This window comes from Panthera tigris, chromosome D2 (assembly GCF_018350195.1).
Source record: "Panthera tigris isolate Pti1 chromosome D2, P.tigris_Pti1_mat1.1, whole genome shotgun sequence".
Lineage (NCBI taxonomy): Eukaryota > Metazoa > Chordata > Mammalia > Carnivora > Felidae > Panthera > Panthera tigris.
The window spans coordinates 58,146,946-58,162,863 of record NC_056670.1 but is presented as its reverse complement, the minus strand read 5'-3'; the positions used below and the strand labels follow the sequence as shown (position 1 = coordinate 58,162,863).

The window sequence follows — 15,918 nt, the reverse complement described above, 5'->3', positions numbered from 1 at the left end:
CACTAAACACTGGGAACTGAGGGGGCTGTAAACCGGGACAAAGATGGAACCTAAGGAGAATCAGACAAAGAAATGACCTCCGGATTCAGAGATCTTTGGACTAAAATGTGGTGGGCTCTGATTCTATTCTTGTAAAGAACAATATGGGTTTCTCTGGTGGCTATCAATAAAAATCCTTAGGAAAATCAGGACTTTGCATTTGCTTCTGGGATTGTAGGAAGAAGAAGAGAGGCTGGAGCTGTGAGCCATTCTTGTACTTGGGCTGGGGCACTCATATCTGCTGGGCGGTGTAGAGTGGGGGCAGTGACAATGTGAAGGGGCTGGGCTGCCCGAGAAGCCCTGAAATAAGAACTTCTGGCTCATAGCAATAATCTGAAATGGTTGGCACTATGACTGTACTGTTAGAGAGAGTGGAGACAGTGACCTAGGGAAACCTGGTCCTCAGGATGAAGAGTGTAAGGTAGCCCTTACTCTGGCATGAGGGGGTAGCTCTGTGTGTGTGTGTGTGTGTGTGTGTGTGTGTGTGTGTGTGTGAGAGAGAGAGAGAGAGAGAGAGAGAGAGAGAGAGAGAGAGGTGAGAGGGTGCAGATGGAGGATAACCAGGGAAAGGACTAAAAATTTCACCAAGATTTTAGGTGTATAGGTTTGCATCACAAGACCTGCTATATATCCCTTTTCCCTTGCCCTGTGATCTTTACCTCTTCCTCATTTTGCACCTTGCTCCCCAGTTGCTTTTTCTCATCCATTTCCTTCTCCCACCTGTTTCACCATCCCATCACATACACTCTATACACCTAGGAAACTTGTGAAACAGCTAAATGCGATCAAGATAACCAGAGTGTATCCTCAGCGTTAAAAGAGTTACAAAGCTGTCTTCCAGAAAGGCTGTATCAGCTGAAGATAAGTAGGTTCCAACCTGCTTCCTAAGGAAAAGGGGGCTGGGGCGCCTAGGTGACTCAGTCGGTTAAGTGTCAGACTCTTGGTTTCCACCCAGGTTGTGACCGCTGGGTTTGTGAGTTCGAGACCCACTTTGGGCTCTGCGATGACAGTGCAGAGCCTGCTTGGGATTCTCTCGCTCTTTGCCCTTCCCCCGCTCATTCTCTCTCTCCCTCCCTCTCGCTTTCTCTCAAAATAAATAAATAAACTTTAAAAAAGAAAAGGGGGACAATGAGTTGTTTATCCAAGACATTGAAGGTCGAGTATTTTGAGTATTTCGGTTCCGGGATCAATGAGTGAAGATTTCCTAAAGGTTGGATGAGACTACCTTCAAAAGGATTCCCTGAGGCGTCTTGGGCAGAGCCTGGGTGGGGAGTCTTTGGGGCGGGGTAACTTGTCTCTGTGACTTTGGTCAGCAGGCCACCTGAGCTCAACCAACCCCAGACAGGCCGTTGGTCTTACTAGACTAGTGACAGGGATGAGCGCATTCTCAGTTCCAGGCATCGCGGCTCTTGGCAACAGGAACGACTCACAATAGCTTATTTTAGCTTCAATTTCAGCTTCATGCTTATATCACTCAGGCTGTGCAGCAAGACCCAGTGGAGAGATGGAGAATCCCAGGGCTGCAAACCCGGGGGCGGGGGGGCAGGGCGGGACACGCCCGGCGCGCATGCGCAGACATCCACAACCGGAAGTAGCGCGGGGCCAGGCATGGCGGCGGCGGCGACGGCTGCCGAGGATGTCCCGGCAACCCAAAGAGAGGAGCCTGTTCGAGGTACGCAGAGTGGTTGGGGATGAAGTGTCCAGCAGGAGGCCGGGGGCTCGCCTGGCAGGAGCAAGCAGGTCGGAGGGGAGCACCTGACCGGGCGACTGAGATAGTTTGGCGCGGGATCGGGTGTGAGCCAAGGGCCGGTGGCCAGGGAGCAGAGTTGGCGTGTCAGATGGGGCAAGGACAAAGTGAGGGACTTGAAATTATGGCACATGGAGAATGGAGCCGACTTGATCCAATGAGGACTAGTGAAGGGGTGTGGGGAGAAGATGCCATCGCTGGATTAGGTCCCGGTGTACGGTGGGACACTTACTCGTTCTCCTTTGATCCAGACGATGCCGCCGTGGAAACAGCTGAGGAAGCAAAGGAGCCGGCTGAAGCTGACATCACGGAGCTCTGCCGGGACATGTTCTCCAAAATGGCAACTTACCTGACTGGGGAACTGACGGGTAAGGCGGGGTGTGGACTGATTCGGGTACTGCTCTATACAACCCTATGGAGCTGCGGTTTGGCTCTGGGAGACCTGTGAGGTGCTTTAGCAGCATCAGTCTGTGGCTCCCTCCCCAACACTCTTCATGCCCTGGAATACGCCTGTTGGAAGTTTGGGATGGTCATGAATGGGAAAGAAAAAGATCTGTTCCTTCCCTGTAGAAGTTCACTGGCTAATTTCAGAAATGCATAAAAATGCTTAATACAACTCTGCAAGCCTCCATAAGTGTAGACTAACTATGAGAAGACATAAAACGAATTCATATAGAAGTGCTTCCTTGGGGGAGGTGCATTTTGAGCAGGACTGTGAAGAGAAGGATTGACCAAAAAGGGGGAAACGGTTAGCGAGTGAGGTTATATAAGCAGTTTGTTCCCTTAAAACAGATGTATTTATTGGGGCAAAGAGAAATTAAATTGGGGAATAGGGAGTGAACTGCAGATTTAGGGACCTACTAGGTTGGTCTGAGGATTTGGTGACCCACCCTTTGGGACGTGATTAATTTTGGGGCTCATTGTGTATTTCCAGGTCAACACATGACCTGTGTGTGAAGAAAGGTCCAAAAAGTGAAGTCTGGTCCTGTGTGGCCTCTCATAAGCATTTCTTATATGGTTTCACTTCCCCAAGCAATTGCTGTGAGCCAAATTTGGGAACCAGAATTAATGAGAAAAGGCTTGATGCAGAATGGGAGGGCTTATGAGGCTCTATCATTCTGATTAGTTACTTAATTATTCTGAGCAAGAGAAACCAAGTAGCAAAATCTAGATTTTTGGCTTCTCTTTAAAAATCCCAAGGATTTTGGCAATACTAACTCCCCCATTGCGATGCTATGATCAACCATAGCTGAGGCGCTGTCTCCTCTGAATGGATTAGGGCTATGCAGTGTGTCCCCACTACTCTGTTTTGTCCCTTTTACTGACACCTGGTCAGTTGCCATTTATTACTGCTCTTATACTGTTGCTTTTTAGTAGTGGTAGAGAATCAATTTTCTGTACCAATATTTCTATCAAGTCGGTAAAGTAAATGATAGATAAGAAGTCTGCATGTGCCAAAAAGTAGGAGAGAACATACTTCTTTATGGAAGTGAATAATCTTATATGTTTAACATACAAACACCTGGCTTGCTTCACTCATTTGTATGATCTTGCTGGCTTCTAGGTCTTACAGTGTGTGACCCTTGTTGTAGAGAGACTAATTTGCTAGCAACGAGGGTATGAATACGGAGGATAGAGCCAGAGACATATGAGCAAGAGTCCAGATGAAAAGAAATGATGATGATCAGTGACAGGGTGATGGTAGAGGGAATGGAAAGGAGAGCATGGGTACAAGAATATCATGGAAGTAGAATTTATAGGACTTGTGTCTATGGAGCGATGGCAGCCTAAGACACGTTTGAGGTTTTAAACTGGTGGTGCCATCATCTAAAATAGGGAAGTGGGAAAGCAGAACCATGTTTAGTGTAAAAATATTTTTGGTTTTGGCTTGGCTGATTTTAGATTTTACCAGGACACTTAGGTGACTTGCACATGTGAGTCCCGAGCTCAGAGAGTGATCACAGCAGGAGAAACAGATTTGGGAGTCCCCTGCACCGTGGTGTGAGTTGAGGCTCTGAAGGATGAAATTGGCAAGGATGTACTTAGGGGTAGCTAAAGGGCCTCAACTACAGCCTCGGAGAATGCCTGTATAGGGCAAATAATTTGTTTCTAATAACAGTACTTAAGGTACCTAGGATTGATAACAAATGATTTTTACTTATAAAATTAATTTTAAGCAGATTGTAATTTCCCTGTGATTGTCATTCTTACTTGTACAAATGCTTTTTTGAGTTTGAAAGGAATCTAGCATCACCCTGAGATTGCCCATAGGAATGTGCCGCCCATGTAAACATCAGTCTTGTGTCACAGCTGAGTAAAAATTGGGAAGTGATAGTCAAGGATGAATGAGAAAGCATCTGGCATAGAAACCTACAAAGGGCAGGTTGAAAGAGATTAGAAAATCAGGCTAATATGATGTAGCAGACAAGGGAAATGAGCATTTTGTGAAAAGAGGGAGATCACAGGGTCAGGTACTATGAAGAGATGATACTGATTGAGAAGACACTATGGATTTGGTGGTTAAGAAAGCACCAATGACATTGGAGCATGTAATTTCCCTGGATAGTGGGGGCAGAGGCCAGGCTGCAAGGGTTTACATGAGTGAATGGTGAGGAAGAGGAACCAGTGAATATAAGTTACTCTTTAAAAAGGATTAGCGGTAAAGCTCCTTTGCTTTATGAACAAATGATGTCGGTGCAGCAGAAGACAGAGTGCTTTTGGGCTGGAAGAAACCTGAATATATTTCTAGTTAGAGAGGAAGCTGCCAGAATAGAGGGAGAGTTTGGAAATGTCAGGGGAAGGATATGATGGAAGAGAGACCCTGAAGGGTTAGAAGCAAGAGCATAGGAGAAGTTGTCTTGACAAGAATAGGAGCCCTCATGCCTCTTGGGAAGATATTAGGGTACAGAGAAGTTTTGAAGTGAGGCAGAAAGGTTGAGGGAGCTTATGTAAGGGGAATTTTCCACTTTTCAGGTAAAGTGAGTAGAAGCCATTTGCTTTAAGTAGGGATGGGGAAGGGAACTGAGGATATAAGAAGAAGACAAATGGTTTGGAAAAGTCAGTACATAAAATGCAATATAGAATCAAATAGTAATGATTTAGTTACTAAGAAGCCGTGAGGTCCTAATTGATTTTATATATATTTATGATGCAGTCCCCGAAATTACATGTTTTCATACCATAGAAATACGAAGACTATGTCACCTCTCTTTTCTTAGGACATGAATTTGTTATTTCCCTTTCTAACAAAGATTCTGAAGTCTCTGGGTCTTAACTGGTTTATATAGTTTGCTGAATATAAATGTCATAAATCAATAGTGGCCTGCACCTTTGACATTCTCTGGGTCCTGCCTTGAACTACCATTTGGCCTATAATTCTACATTCCACTGATCTATGACAAATCTTAAAGGCATCACATCTTCTGTTTATTTTAAAGCCACCAGCGAAGACTATAAGCTCCTGGAAAATATGAATAAACTAACCAGCCTGAAGTATCTTGAAATGAAAGATATTGCTATAAACATTAGTAGAAACTTAAAGGACTTAAACGAGAAGTGTAAGTAATAATATTTATAATTAAACACGTTTGTATTTAATATTCTTTTGTGCTTGGGGTTGCGGAGAAGTGGAGGGAACATGGCACCTGTCCTGAGGGAGCTCATTCTCTAAAAGTGAATTACAAAGTTAAGGTGGATTTCTTCCATTTTGAAGATTAGCATGTTTCAGTATGGTTATTTCTGCTTCGGAATCTTGATTTGGTCAGTTTATTCCTGAAAGGGAGAGGGGAGAAAAACAGTGGCCAGATTCTAGTGCATTTATTTTAACAATGCAATCCATAAAGGACCACTTTATAAGTGGAAAACCAGAACATCTGTAAATGGAAAATGCTAATTTAGAGACTGGTAGAATATATTTTTCCATTGACTTCTATGTATGTTCCCTATCTCTAGGACAGTCTTCCTTGGTATGGGATTACCCAAGAAACTGAATCAGTTGCAGAAAGATTGCTTGTAGAGCAAGGAATTTAAAAAAGAGGGAAATTAGTGGGTGAGAGAGACTTGCTTTGTCCAGGTCACAGTTCTGCCTGATCAGCTAGCTACTGTCTGCTAGTGTTTGTCCTATGAGTGACCAGAAACATGTCACTCCACCTAGTGTGTCCTGGGCACAGTTGGAGTGACACTAGCATTCTTACTTTGCCTGTCTTTTCTACACTCCTTGTGGAGGCTGTATGAACATGTGGCCTGTCTTTGTTTTCAAAGATGCTGGACTGCAGCCTTATCTGGATCAGATCAATGTAATTGAAGAACAGGTAGCAGCTCTCGAGCAGGCAGCCTACAAGTTGGATGCATATTCAAAAAAACTGGGTAACCATTTTTATTTCTGTTTTGATTTAATAAGAGTAATCCACCCAGCCCCCACCCGCACTCCATATGACCTTAGCTAATAGGTCATTTATGGTGTGCCCATAATGATCTATTTTAATTAATTTATACAATAACCTAGTGAGAGTAATTTTTTATTAGTAGTAGTAGTAATAACAATACTATTTTCTGAATACTTAATGATATATATCAGGTACTGTTCTTAGTACTGTACATGTATTATTCTTTTTATCTTCCCAATAATCTGTGAGATAAGTGCCTGATTTTTATCCCCATTCTTCGGAAGAAGAAACTGGTTGAAGGGGTTAAACAAATAACTTGCATAAGGATACCGAGCTAGCATGTGAAAGAGCTACATTCCAAGCCAGGTCTGTTTGGTTACAGAGCTCAAGCTCTTAAAATTATGGTTCGGCAGGCTGAAGCATCTTTGATAATGTAGATACATATGTCTTAAAAAATGGAAAAATCAGGGGCGCTTGGGTGGCTCTTTCGGTTAAGTGTCCGATTTCAGCTCAGGTCATGATATCGTGGTTTGTGAGTTTGAGCCCTGCGTCAGGCTCTGTGCTGACAGCTCAGAGCCTGGAGCCTGCTTCAGAATCTGTGTCTCCCCCTCTCTCTGCCTCTCCCATGCTCATGCTCTGTCTCTCCGTATCTCTCAATAATAAATAAACATTGTTTTAAAAAATTGAAAAGTCAATCAAGAGTTTACTTTTCCTTTAAGGAGGAAACTGGTACTTGTATTGTTGATGGCTTGCTATCTGGCTCTTACATCCATGATTAAAAACAATGAAGTTGTTTTTATCCTAGGTATAATTTATAGATTATTTTATTTTCATCATTGACAATTATTGACTACTTCAGGAGAGTGGTTCGTAACTGAGATTTGACATGAGTGGCGATTAACAGTTTCACTGTCCACAATTAAATTTACTAAATGGTGACTGCGAACCTGACTATAGAGAAGGCATTGTACCAAATGCTTTCAAGGTTTTAAAGAAAAAGGAAAATCTATCACAATAAGAGGCTTATCTGATGGTCTTTTAAATCTCTTTGTTGTTCAAAATTGCTTTCCTATAGTGAGGTGTAGGGATAAGAAAACAAAAGGAGTGGGGCGCTGGGTGGCTCAGGTTAAGCGTTTGACTTCAGCTCAGGTCATGAGCTCACTGTTTGTGGGTTCAAGCCCTGTGTTGGCCTCTATGCTGACAGCTCAGAGCCTGGGGCCTGCTTTGGATTCTGTGTCTTCCTGTCTCTCTGTTCCTCCTCTGCTTGCACTGTCTGTCTCTCTCTCTCTCTCTCTCAAAAATAAGCAAAGATTAAAAAAAAAATGAAAAGAAAAGGAGAAACATACATTGTGTGTCCAGAGAGTCTGGCTCCCAGAGAGCGCCTGGAGAGGCACTTTCCTGTGCTTAGTAAGGCTCCCCATGGCTCAAGTGCCAGTAGATCTACTTAATCCTGGTGGAGCCATTGGAGCAGGTGCTGTTGACAGGGTTAGAACTTAGTGGACTTGTTCTTAATTCTGTGTGTGTGTGTGTGTTTGACTCCCTATCTTAAGTTGAGCACATGGTTGATCGATACCCAAATATCTGTCCTTAGCTAATACGATAGTTAACATTTATGGCGTGCCTCCAGTTTGGACCCGGTTTGGACAGATGATGAGATTGAAACCAACAGGTTTTTTTTTTTGTTTTTTTTTTATATAATAGATATTTTTTAATGTGCCTGGAAATGCTAAGTAAGAAAGATCTTTGTAAGAGCTGATTTTAAAAGATTTAACTTCCTCTCTCTCTCTCCCTGGTAGAAGCCAAGTACAAGAAGCTGGAGAAGCGATGAAAAACTCATTCCTGTGGAACAATGTCTTTTTTTTTTAACATGGAGGAATGTTTTATAAGACCTGAATGCTGAGGCTGATGAATTGTCAAAACTCCTCAAAAGGAAACTATGATGGGTCGTCCCAGAAACGTCCCAACATTGGAGTAAACTGGAGGACTGTGGCTACCCCTGAACTTCTTTGGAGGCAGTATCCCTCAGAAACCCACACTTAAAACTCCTTACCTTTTACTTGAATGTTTCATCATCCACTCAGGACAGAGAGTCTCTCAAAGTTCAGGATAAACCTGGGCTTGCCAGTAGAATCAAATGAGAGGACCTATTTTCTCTCACAGTGGTTGATTACTACATTATTTTCTTAATGGTTGGTTTTTGAGTTTCTGTGTCGATGGTTGTTTTTTTCTATTAATGATGCTAATGTATTGCTAATAAGATCCTAAATTAAAAAAGGAAAACAAACTTGTTCTTTATAGATTGTCACCCTGTGAATGTCAGTAATTTACTTTTCCATAACATTGCAAATAACAGAAAATCTTTTTTTTTAAGTTTTCTTAATGTTTATTCATTTTTGAGAGAGAGACAGAGTGCCATTGGGGGAGGGGCAGAGAGCGAGAGAGGGAGACTCAGAATCTGAAGCAGTCTCCAGGCCCTGAGCCGTCAGCACAGAGCCCGATGCATGAACCATGAGATCATGATCTGAGCCAAAGTCAGACACTCAATTGACTGAGCCACCCGGGTGCCCCATCAAATAGCAGAAAATCTTAAAATAATTTTAGGCTGAGTGTTGTAGACTGAGCAGAAGCTGTGAAGGGAGTATTTTGATATCCTGATGTATACGATGGGTCCTACCTGTCTCTTTTCTGTGTGAGTCAGATGTCTGGAGATAGATAACATCTTGCCATGTGCTCCCTTTGGAAATGTGGTGAAGACAAAGAGTGTGTATGTGTGCGTGCACATACACTGTGGTTTTTGAGTTTCTGTGTCGATGATTGTTTTTCTATTAATGATGCTAATGTATTGCTAATAAGATCCTAAATTAAAAAAGGAAAACAAACTTGTTTTGTTTCTAGTACCACAGAGGTACTGGATGGGGAGGTAGGGCTGCCACTCATAAAGGAAAGCATTTGTAAAATATCTTCCTACTTGTGCCTGCAGGGTCAGGGGGGCTCCTAGGGACCTGATCATCTCCCTGTTAGACTAAAGATATAAACGGATGGAGGATACTGACTGACCAGTCCAGTTTGGAAGATAGGCATCCTTATTCAGAGTTGGGTGCTAGCAGCTAGGAAGATGTCTGAGGTCCCCAATTCCATCTCCAAAAGAGTTCTTAACCCTGTTTCTGTCATTTCCCAGTATCTCTGTTCCAGACCGTCATTTATCATCCGCCCCTCTGCACTATTGCTGTGTCTCTTATAACGATCCCTCCAACCTTCTACACTGCTGCCAGAACAATTTTTCTAAAATGTGAAGTGGCCACATTACCCCTCCTGCTTAGACTCCTTTAGTGACTTCTCATAGCCTCTTTGAAAAAGCCAGACTTTTTTTTCTTTTACTTAGAAACCAAAATTGTAACAAAATACTTCAATTCGCTTTTGTGTTTCTGAGGATGAACTTGTTTAACGTGATTCTCTTTGGTTCTTTATTAAACTTTCTATAACTTTTTCATGTAAGATTTGAAACATTTGGCCAGATATATATCATGACACAGAAACTAGTATTTTGGAATTGATATATATAGTGGACAAGCTACCCAGTTACATTTAGGATACAGGGTGCTCCCAAGATAAAGCTGAAAATGCTAATTTTTTTCTCTGTGTGTGTGTTTCGTTGGGGGCATGGGGTGTAAGTTCGTTATTTTTTTCCCCAACTTTATTGAGCTATAATTGACATACAACATTCTGTAAGTTTATGATGTGCAATGTGATAATTTGGTATTTGTACATATTGTGAAATGATTACCATTTAGGTTAGCTAACAGCCTTCACTCCACATAGTTACCTTTTCTGTATGTGTGGTAAGGATGTTTAAGATCTCCTCTCCTAGTAACTTTCAAATACAGTTGACCCATGAACAGCATGTGTTTGAACTGTATGGATCCACTTACATGCGGCTTTTGTTAGATATAGTACTGTATGTGTATTTTTTCATGATTTTCTTCACATTTTTTATTCACTAGCTCACTTTACTATAAAAATATAGTATATAATACATATCATATGCAAAATATATGTTAGTCTACTATTTGTGTTATTGGTAAGGTTTCCAGTCAATAGCGCAGGGAGCCAAGAGTTATATACAGTTTATTGAGCATTCAAGGGGTCAGTACCCCTGACCCCTGTGTTGTTCAAGGGTCAACTGTATACAATATTGTTAACTACAGTCACCATGCTATATATTAGATCCCTAGAACTTACTCATGACTGGAAGTTATAACACTTTGACTAACATCTTCCCATTTTCTCTACTGCCCCAACCCCTGGCAACCACCAATCTACTGTTTCTATGGGTTTGGCTTTTTTTAGATTTCACATATGAGATTGTACAGTATTTGTCTTTCTCTGACTCACTTCACTTAGCATAACGCCCTTAAACGTCATCCATGTTATCGCAAATGGCAGGATTTCCTTCTTTTTTTCATTGTAAATTTATACACTACAGTTTCTTTATTCATTCATCCATCACTGGACACTTAGGTTGTTTTCATATATTGGCTATCATGAATAATGCTGTAGTGAATGTAGGGGTGCAGATACCTCATTGAGATAGTGATTTCATTTCCTATGGATATATACATAGAAGTGGGATTGCTGGATCATATGGTAGTTCTAATTTCAAGAAGAAGCTTCATGCTGTTTTCCATAGTGGCTGTACCAATTTGCATTCTCACTGGCAGTGCACAAGGTTTTCCTTTTCTCCACATCCTCACCAACACTTATCTCTTACCTTTGTAATAATAGCCATTCTAACAGGTGTGAGGTGATACCTCATTGTGTTTTTGATTTGCATTTCCCTGATGACTAGTCAAGTTGAGCACCTTTTCATGTACCTATTGGCCATCGTTATGTCTTTGGGAAAACATCTATTCAGGTCCTTTGCCCATTTTTGTTTTTGTTATTATGATTTTGTTAACTAGGCTTCATGCCCAGCGTGGAACCCAACACAGGGCCTGAACTCATGACCATGAGATCAAGACCTGAGCTGAGATCAAGAGTTGGACGCTTAACCAACTAAGCTACCCAGGCACCCTCCCCCCCTTTGCCCATTTTGAAAATAAGATTATTTGCTTTTTTGTTATTGAGTTGTTTGAGTTCCTTATATATTTTGTATATTACCCCTTATCAGATAGGTGGTTTGCAAATATTGTCTACCATTCTATAGATTGCGTTTTCATTTTGTTGATTATTCCTTTTGCTGTGCAGAAATTTTTTAGTTTGATGTGGTCCCAGTTAGTAATGTTTGTTTTTGTTGCTTGTGCTTTGGTGTCATATCCAAAAAATCATTGCCAAGACGAATGTCTAAGTGCTTTCTATTTCTTTTAGGAGTGTTACAGTTTCAGTTTCTTACAGTTAAGTCTTTAATCCATTTCAAATTAACGCTTATGAGTGGTGTAAGATAGGGGGTCCAGTTTCATTCTTTTACATGTGAACATCCAGTTTTCCCAATACAATTTATGGAAGAGACTATCCTATTGAATATTCTTGGCTCCTTTGTCAAATATTAGTTGACTCTATATGCATGGGTTTATTTCTGGGCTTTTGTTTCTGCTTTACTGGCCTTTCCCCCCCCCCCCCCCACTACTATACTGTTTTGATTGATACTGCTTTGTAACATAGTTTAAAATCAGAAAGAGTGATACCTCAAGATTTACTCTACTTTCTCAAGGTTGTTTTGGCTATTCACAGTCTTTTGTGGTTCCATACAAATTTTAGGATTGTTTTCCATTTCTGTGAAAAGTGCTGGATTTTGATAGAGATTGCATTGAATATGTAGATGGCTTTGGGCAGTATGGACACTTTAACAATATTAATTCTTCTAATCTATAAGCACAAAATATCTTTCCACTTGTATCTTCTTCAGTTTCTTTCATCAGTATCTTATGGTTTTCAGTATACAGATCTGTAACCTTTATGGTTGAATTTATTCCTAAGTATCTTATTGTTTTTGATGCTATTATAAACAGGATTATTTCATTTTCAGATAGTTTGTTATTAGTATATACACACACAACTGATTTTTGTACACTGAATTTGTGTCCTGCAACTTTACTGAATTCATTTACTCTGTTTTTGTTGTTGTTGTTGTTGTTGTTGTTGTTGTTAGAGTCTTTTAAGATTTTTTATAAATGATTTCTTCTGCACACAGAGACAATTTTACCTCTACCTTTCCAATTTGGATGCCTTTAATTTCTTTTTCTTGCCTGATTTTTCTGGCTAGGACTTCTGGTACTATGTTGAATAGAAGTGGTAAGAGTGGGCACCCTTGTCTTGTTTCTGATCTTAGAGAAAAAGCCTTCACCCTTTCACCATTGAGTATGATGTTAGCTGTGGGCTTGTCATATATCACCTTTACTATATTGAGGTACATTCCTTCTATTCACAATTTGTTGAGAGGTTTTTTAATCATGAAAGGATGTTGAATTTTGTTAAATGCTTTTCCTGCATCTATTGAGATGATCATATGATTTTTATCTTTCATTCTATTAATGGGGTTTATTGCATTTATCGATTCCAGTATGTTGAACAATCCTTACATCTCAGGGACAAGTCCCATTTGATCATGGTGTATGATCCCTTTAATGTGCTGTTGAATTCAGTTTGCCAGTATTTTGTTGAGAATTCTATATCTCTATTAATCAGGGATATTGGCTTGCAGTTTTCTTACATTATCCTTATCTGCCTGGCTTTGGTATTGGGTAATACCTCATATAGTGAATCTGAGAGTGTTTCTTCCTCTTCAGTTTTTTATAAGGGTTTGAGAAATATTGCATTAGTTCTTCTTTAACTGTTTGGTAGAATTCACCAGTGAAATAATGCAATCCTGGGATTTTCTTCATTGGGAGTTGTTTGATTACTGATTCAAACTCCTTACTCATTATTGGTCTGTTCAGATTTTCCATTTCTTCTTGATTGAGTCTTGGTAAATTTTATGTTTGTAGAAACTTATCCATTTCTGCTTGCTTGTCCAGTTTATTGGCATATAATTGTTCACAGTAGTCTGGTATGCCCCTTTGTATTTGTGTAGTATTGGTGGAAATGTGTCCCTTTTCGTTGATAATTTTATTTATTTGAGTCCCCTCTTTTTCTTGGCTAGTCTAGGTAAAGGTTTGTCAATTTTGTTTATCTTTTTCAAAAACCAGCTCTTAGTTTCCATTGATCTTTCCTATTGTTTTCCTATTCTTTAATTCTTTTAATAAATTATTTTTCTGCCTGCTGCTTACTTTAGGCTTAGCTTATTCTTCTTTTTCTATTCTTTAATGTGTAATATTAGACTGTTTACCTGAGACCTTTCTTTTTAGTACAGACATTTATAGTTATCAACTTCCCTCTTAGACCTGCTTTTGTTTCATTCCGTAAGTTTTGGTGTGTTGTGTTTCCATTTAATTTGTGTCAAGATTTTATTTTTCCTTGTGATTTCTTCTTTGGTCTATTAGTTGTTCAGGAATGTGCTGTTTAATTTCCATGTATTTTTTAAACTTTCTAATTTTCTTCCTTATTTTTCATTTAATTTTGGTTTCACATCATTTTATTAAAAGTATTTTTTATTTTGAGAGAGAGCGAGTTCTCATGCACGAGCAGGGGAGGGACAGAGAGAGAGTTGGAGAGAGAGAGAGAGAGAGAGAGAGAGAATCCTAAGTAGGCTCCATGCTGTCAGCACAGAGCCCAATGTGGGGCTGGATCGCATTAACCTCAAGATCATGACCTGAGCTGAAATCAAGAGTTGGACACTTAACCAACTAAGCCACCAAGGTGCCCAAGTTTCGTATTATTGTGATTGGAAAAGATACTTGATATAATTTGTACTTGAATTTGTTGAGACTTGTTTTGTGGCCTAACATATTATCTGTCCTGGAGGAATGTTCCATGCTCATGAGAAGAATGTGTATTCTATAGCCAGACCTCTTAGCATGGATCAAGACCCCTATTTCTTTCATTTTTTTCAATTTCATTTCCTATTACTCTGACACTTAACACTATATTCAGCTATCTGGAGCTAGCTTAAATCTCCATGGACGAGCTTTCTTTCCATAAAGTTTATATTTCAGTGTAGATTTAGATTTGCAAGAAAGGCGTAAAGATAATATAGAATTCCACTGATGAAATTTCGTATCTCACTCTTGTTTCCTTTTCTGAAGTTATTACCTGCCCGTGTTTGGCAAATTTCTACTCTTCTTCTAGATTCAATCTTGATTTCTATTCCTGGATTGTGCTGAATTACCCCAAAAGTAGAAAAGACACATGCTCAGTGTTCCATCAAAGCAGGGCGTCAATAGTTAATGAGCCAGGGAATTTAATAAATCCCTCCAAACGGAGGAAAACCAGAACTTTGTGGTTCTTCCTTAAACTAATTTATGTTCTAGTTAATTTTTAATTACTTGGCTGAACTTTTCGTGCCCCTGGATTGTCAGGAACTCTCTCCTTTGCTTCCATTTTCTTATATACTGTTGTCTACAAATTGGACTGAACTCCCCCAAAATGGCAATGTCAGGAAAAACAACCAAAAATGCCTGTGGGCTATTGTAGATTTTAAAAGACTAGAGAGAACTGAATACAAGTATGAAACTTAATTGTATCCTGAATGAAAACAAGCCCCAGGTATTTAAAAAAAAAAAAATGGGGGGGGGGAGAATGGACAACTTTAAATAATATTATTGAATAATTAATTTTCTTAGGTGCCTTAACGGTATTTTGGTGATATAGAGGATGTCCTTCTTAGGAAATGCGTGCTAAGATATTCTTGATGTCTGCAATTTACTTTCAAATGATTCAGTGAGAATAAAAGTGCCTGTGCACCTTGAAGGGGAGAGAGAGAGAGATGAAGGAAGAAAATGTGGCAACATGTTGACACTTATTGCATCAAGGTGATGGCCATTATTCTTACCAAAAAAGCGTGTGTGAACAGAGTCTGTCTTGCCCATTGGACTAACGTGGTTAGATTAGGTTAGGTTAGGGCCCATCTTATGTCAGGAGCGTTCTAGCAGCTCGACAACCTCAACTGCTCCAAAATAAAGCAAACAAACAAACAAATAATTGTAATTCTTTTTGTCACATCCCCTTCCTTCCTTTACTGCTCGCCTTCCTTGATTCCTCTGAGACCCAGACAACTGGGAGAGACTGCTGTCCCTCGGCGCTCTCCGTAGATAAGCGAACCCTCATTGGCTGGGCGCGCCCACGTCTTAGTGCTGTGCCGCCGCGTTTTTCGAGGTGTACGGGTTCAGGGTCCGTTTTCGGTGGTCGCCCCGACTCAGGCTGTTGGCACAAATGGCTCAGAAACCGCTGCGCCTGTGAGTGACCACAGATCAGATCAGAACCGTGCGCGCGCGCTTCTGTGTGTGTGTGTGTGTGTGTGTGTGTGTGTGCGCGCGCGCGTCTGCTCCCTGGGTCTTTCTCGTGACTGGAAGGGAGGAGGAAAAGGCGGGGGTGGGAGGGTGGTGGCGGCTGGTGAGCTCCGATCGCGTCTTTGCCTGGCTGGGGCCGGTCTCCTCGCTTCCGAGAGGAGGCTGTCCTGGCGACCCAGGCTAGGAGAGGCGGAAACTGCCAGGGTTAGGTCTCCTCCATCTTAGGCCGTCCTGGCCTCTGACACATTTACACTTCACTTCTCCCCACAGCCCATTTATTAACGAAAACTCCTAGGCGTGGGGCCGATCGGTGGGTCCTGGTCAGTTACGAACAGACTAGATAGATAGGGCTCCTGCCCTGGCGCAC

The 15,918-nt window shown here is 41.0% G+C and overlaps 2 protein-coding genes across 3 annotated transcripts in view; both read left to right on the top strand.

Annotated features, from left to right (window-relative positions):
- Positions 1-1,632: 1,632 nt before the first annotated feature.
- On the top strand, positions 1,633-8,459 carry BLOC1S2 (biogenesis of lysosomal organelles complex 1 subunit 2). Its single transcript, XM_007080167.3, has 5 exons — positions 1,633-1,711; positions 2,038-2,154; positions 5,224-5,343; positions 6,047-6,151; positions 7,968-8,459. The coding sequence occupies exons 1-5, from the start codon at positions 1,648-1,650 to the stop codon at positions 7,997-7,999; spliced, it is 438 nt and encodes a 145-aa protein (XP_007080229.2). The 5' UTR covers positions 1,633-1,647; the 3' UTR covers positions 8,000-8,459.
- Positions 8,460-15,389: 6,930 nt separating this feature from the next.
- The window catches only part of CWF19L1 (CWF19 like cell cycle control factor 1), a 32,042-nt gene continuing 31,513 nt past the window's right edge, over positions 15,390-15,918 (top strand). The window contains exon 1 of one of the 2 annotated variants that reach the window (XM_007080166.3): positions 15,390-15,497. In XM_007080166.3, the coding sequence (XP_007080228.1) occupies positions 15,475-15,497 (23 nt within the window). In that variant the 5' untranslated portion in view covers positions 15,390-15,474. The remainder of the gene's footprint in view (positions 15,498-15,918) is intronic. The other variant, XM_015536691.2, reaches the window with a different exon arrangement.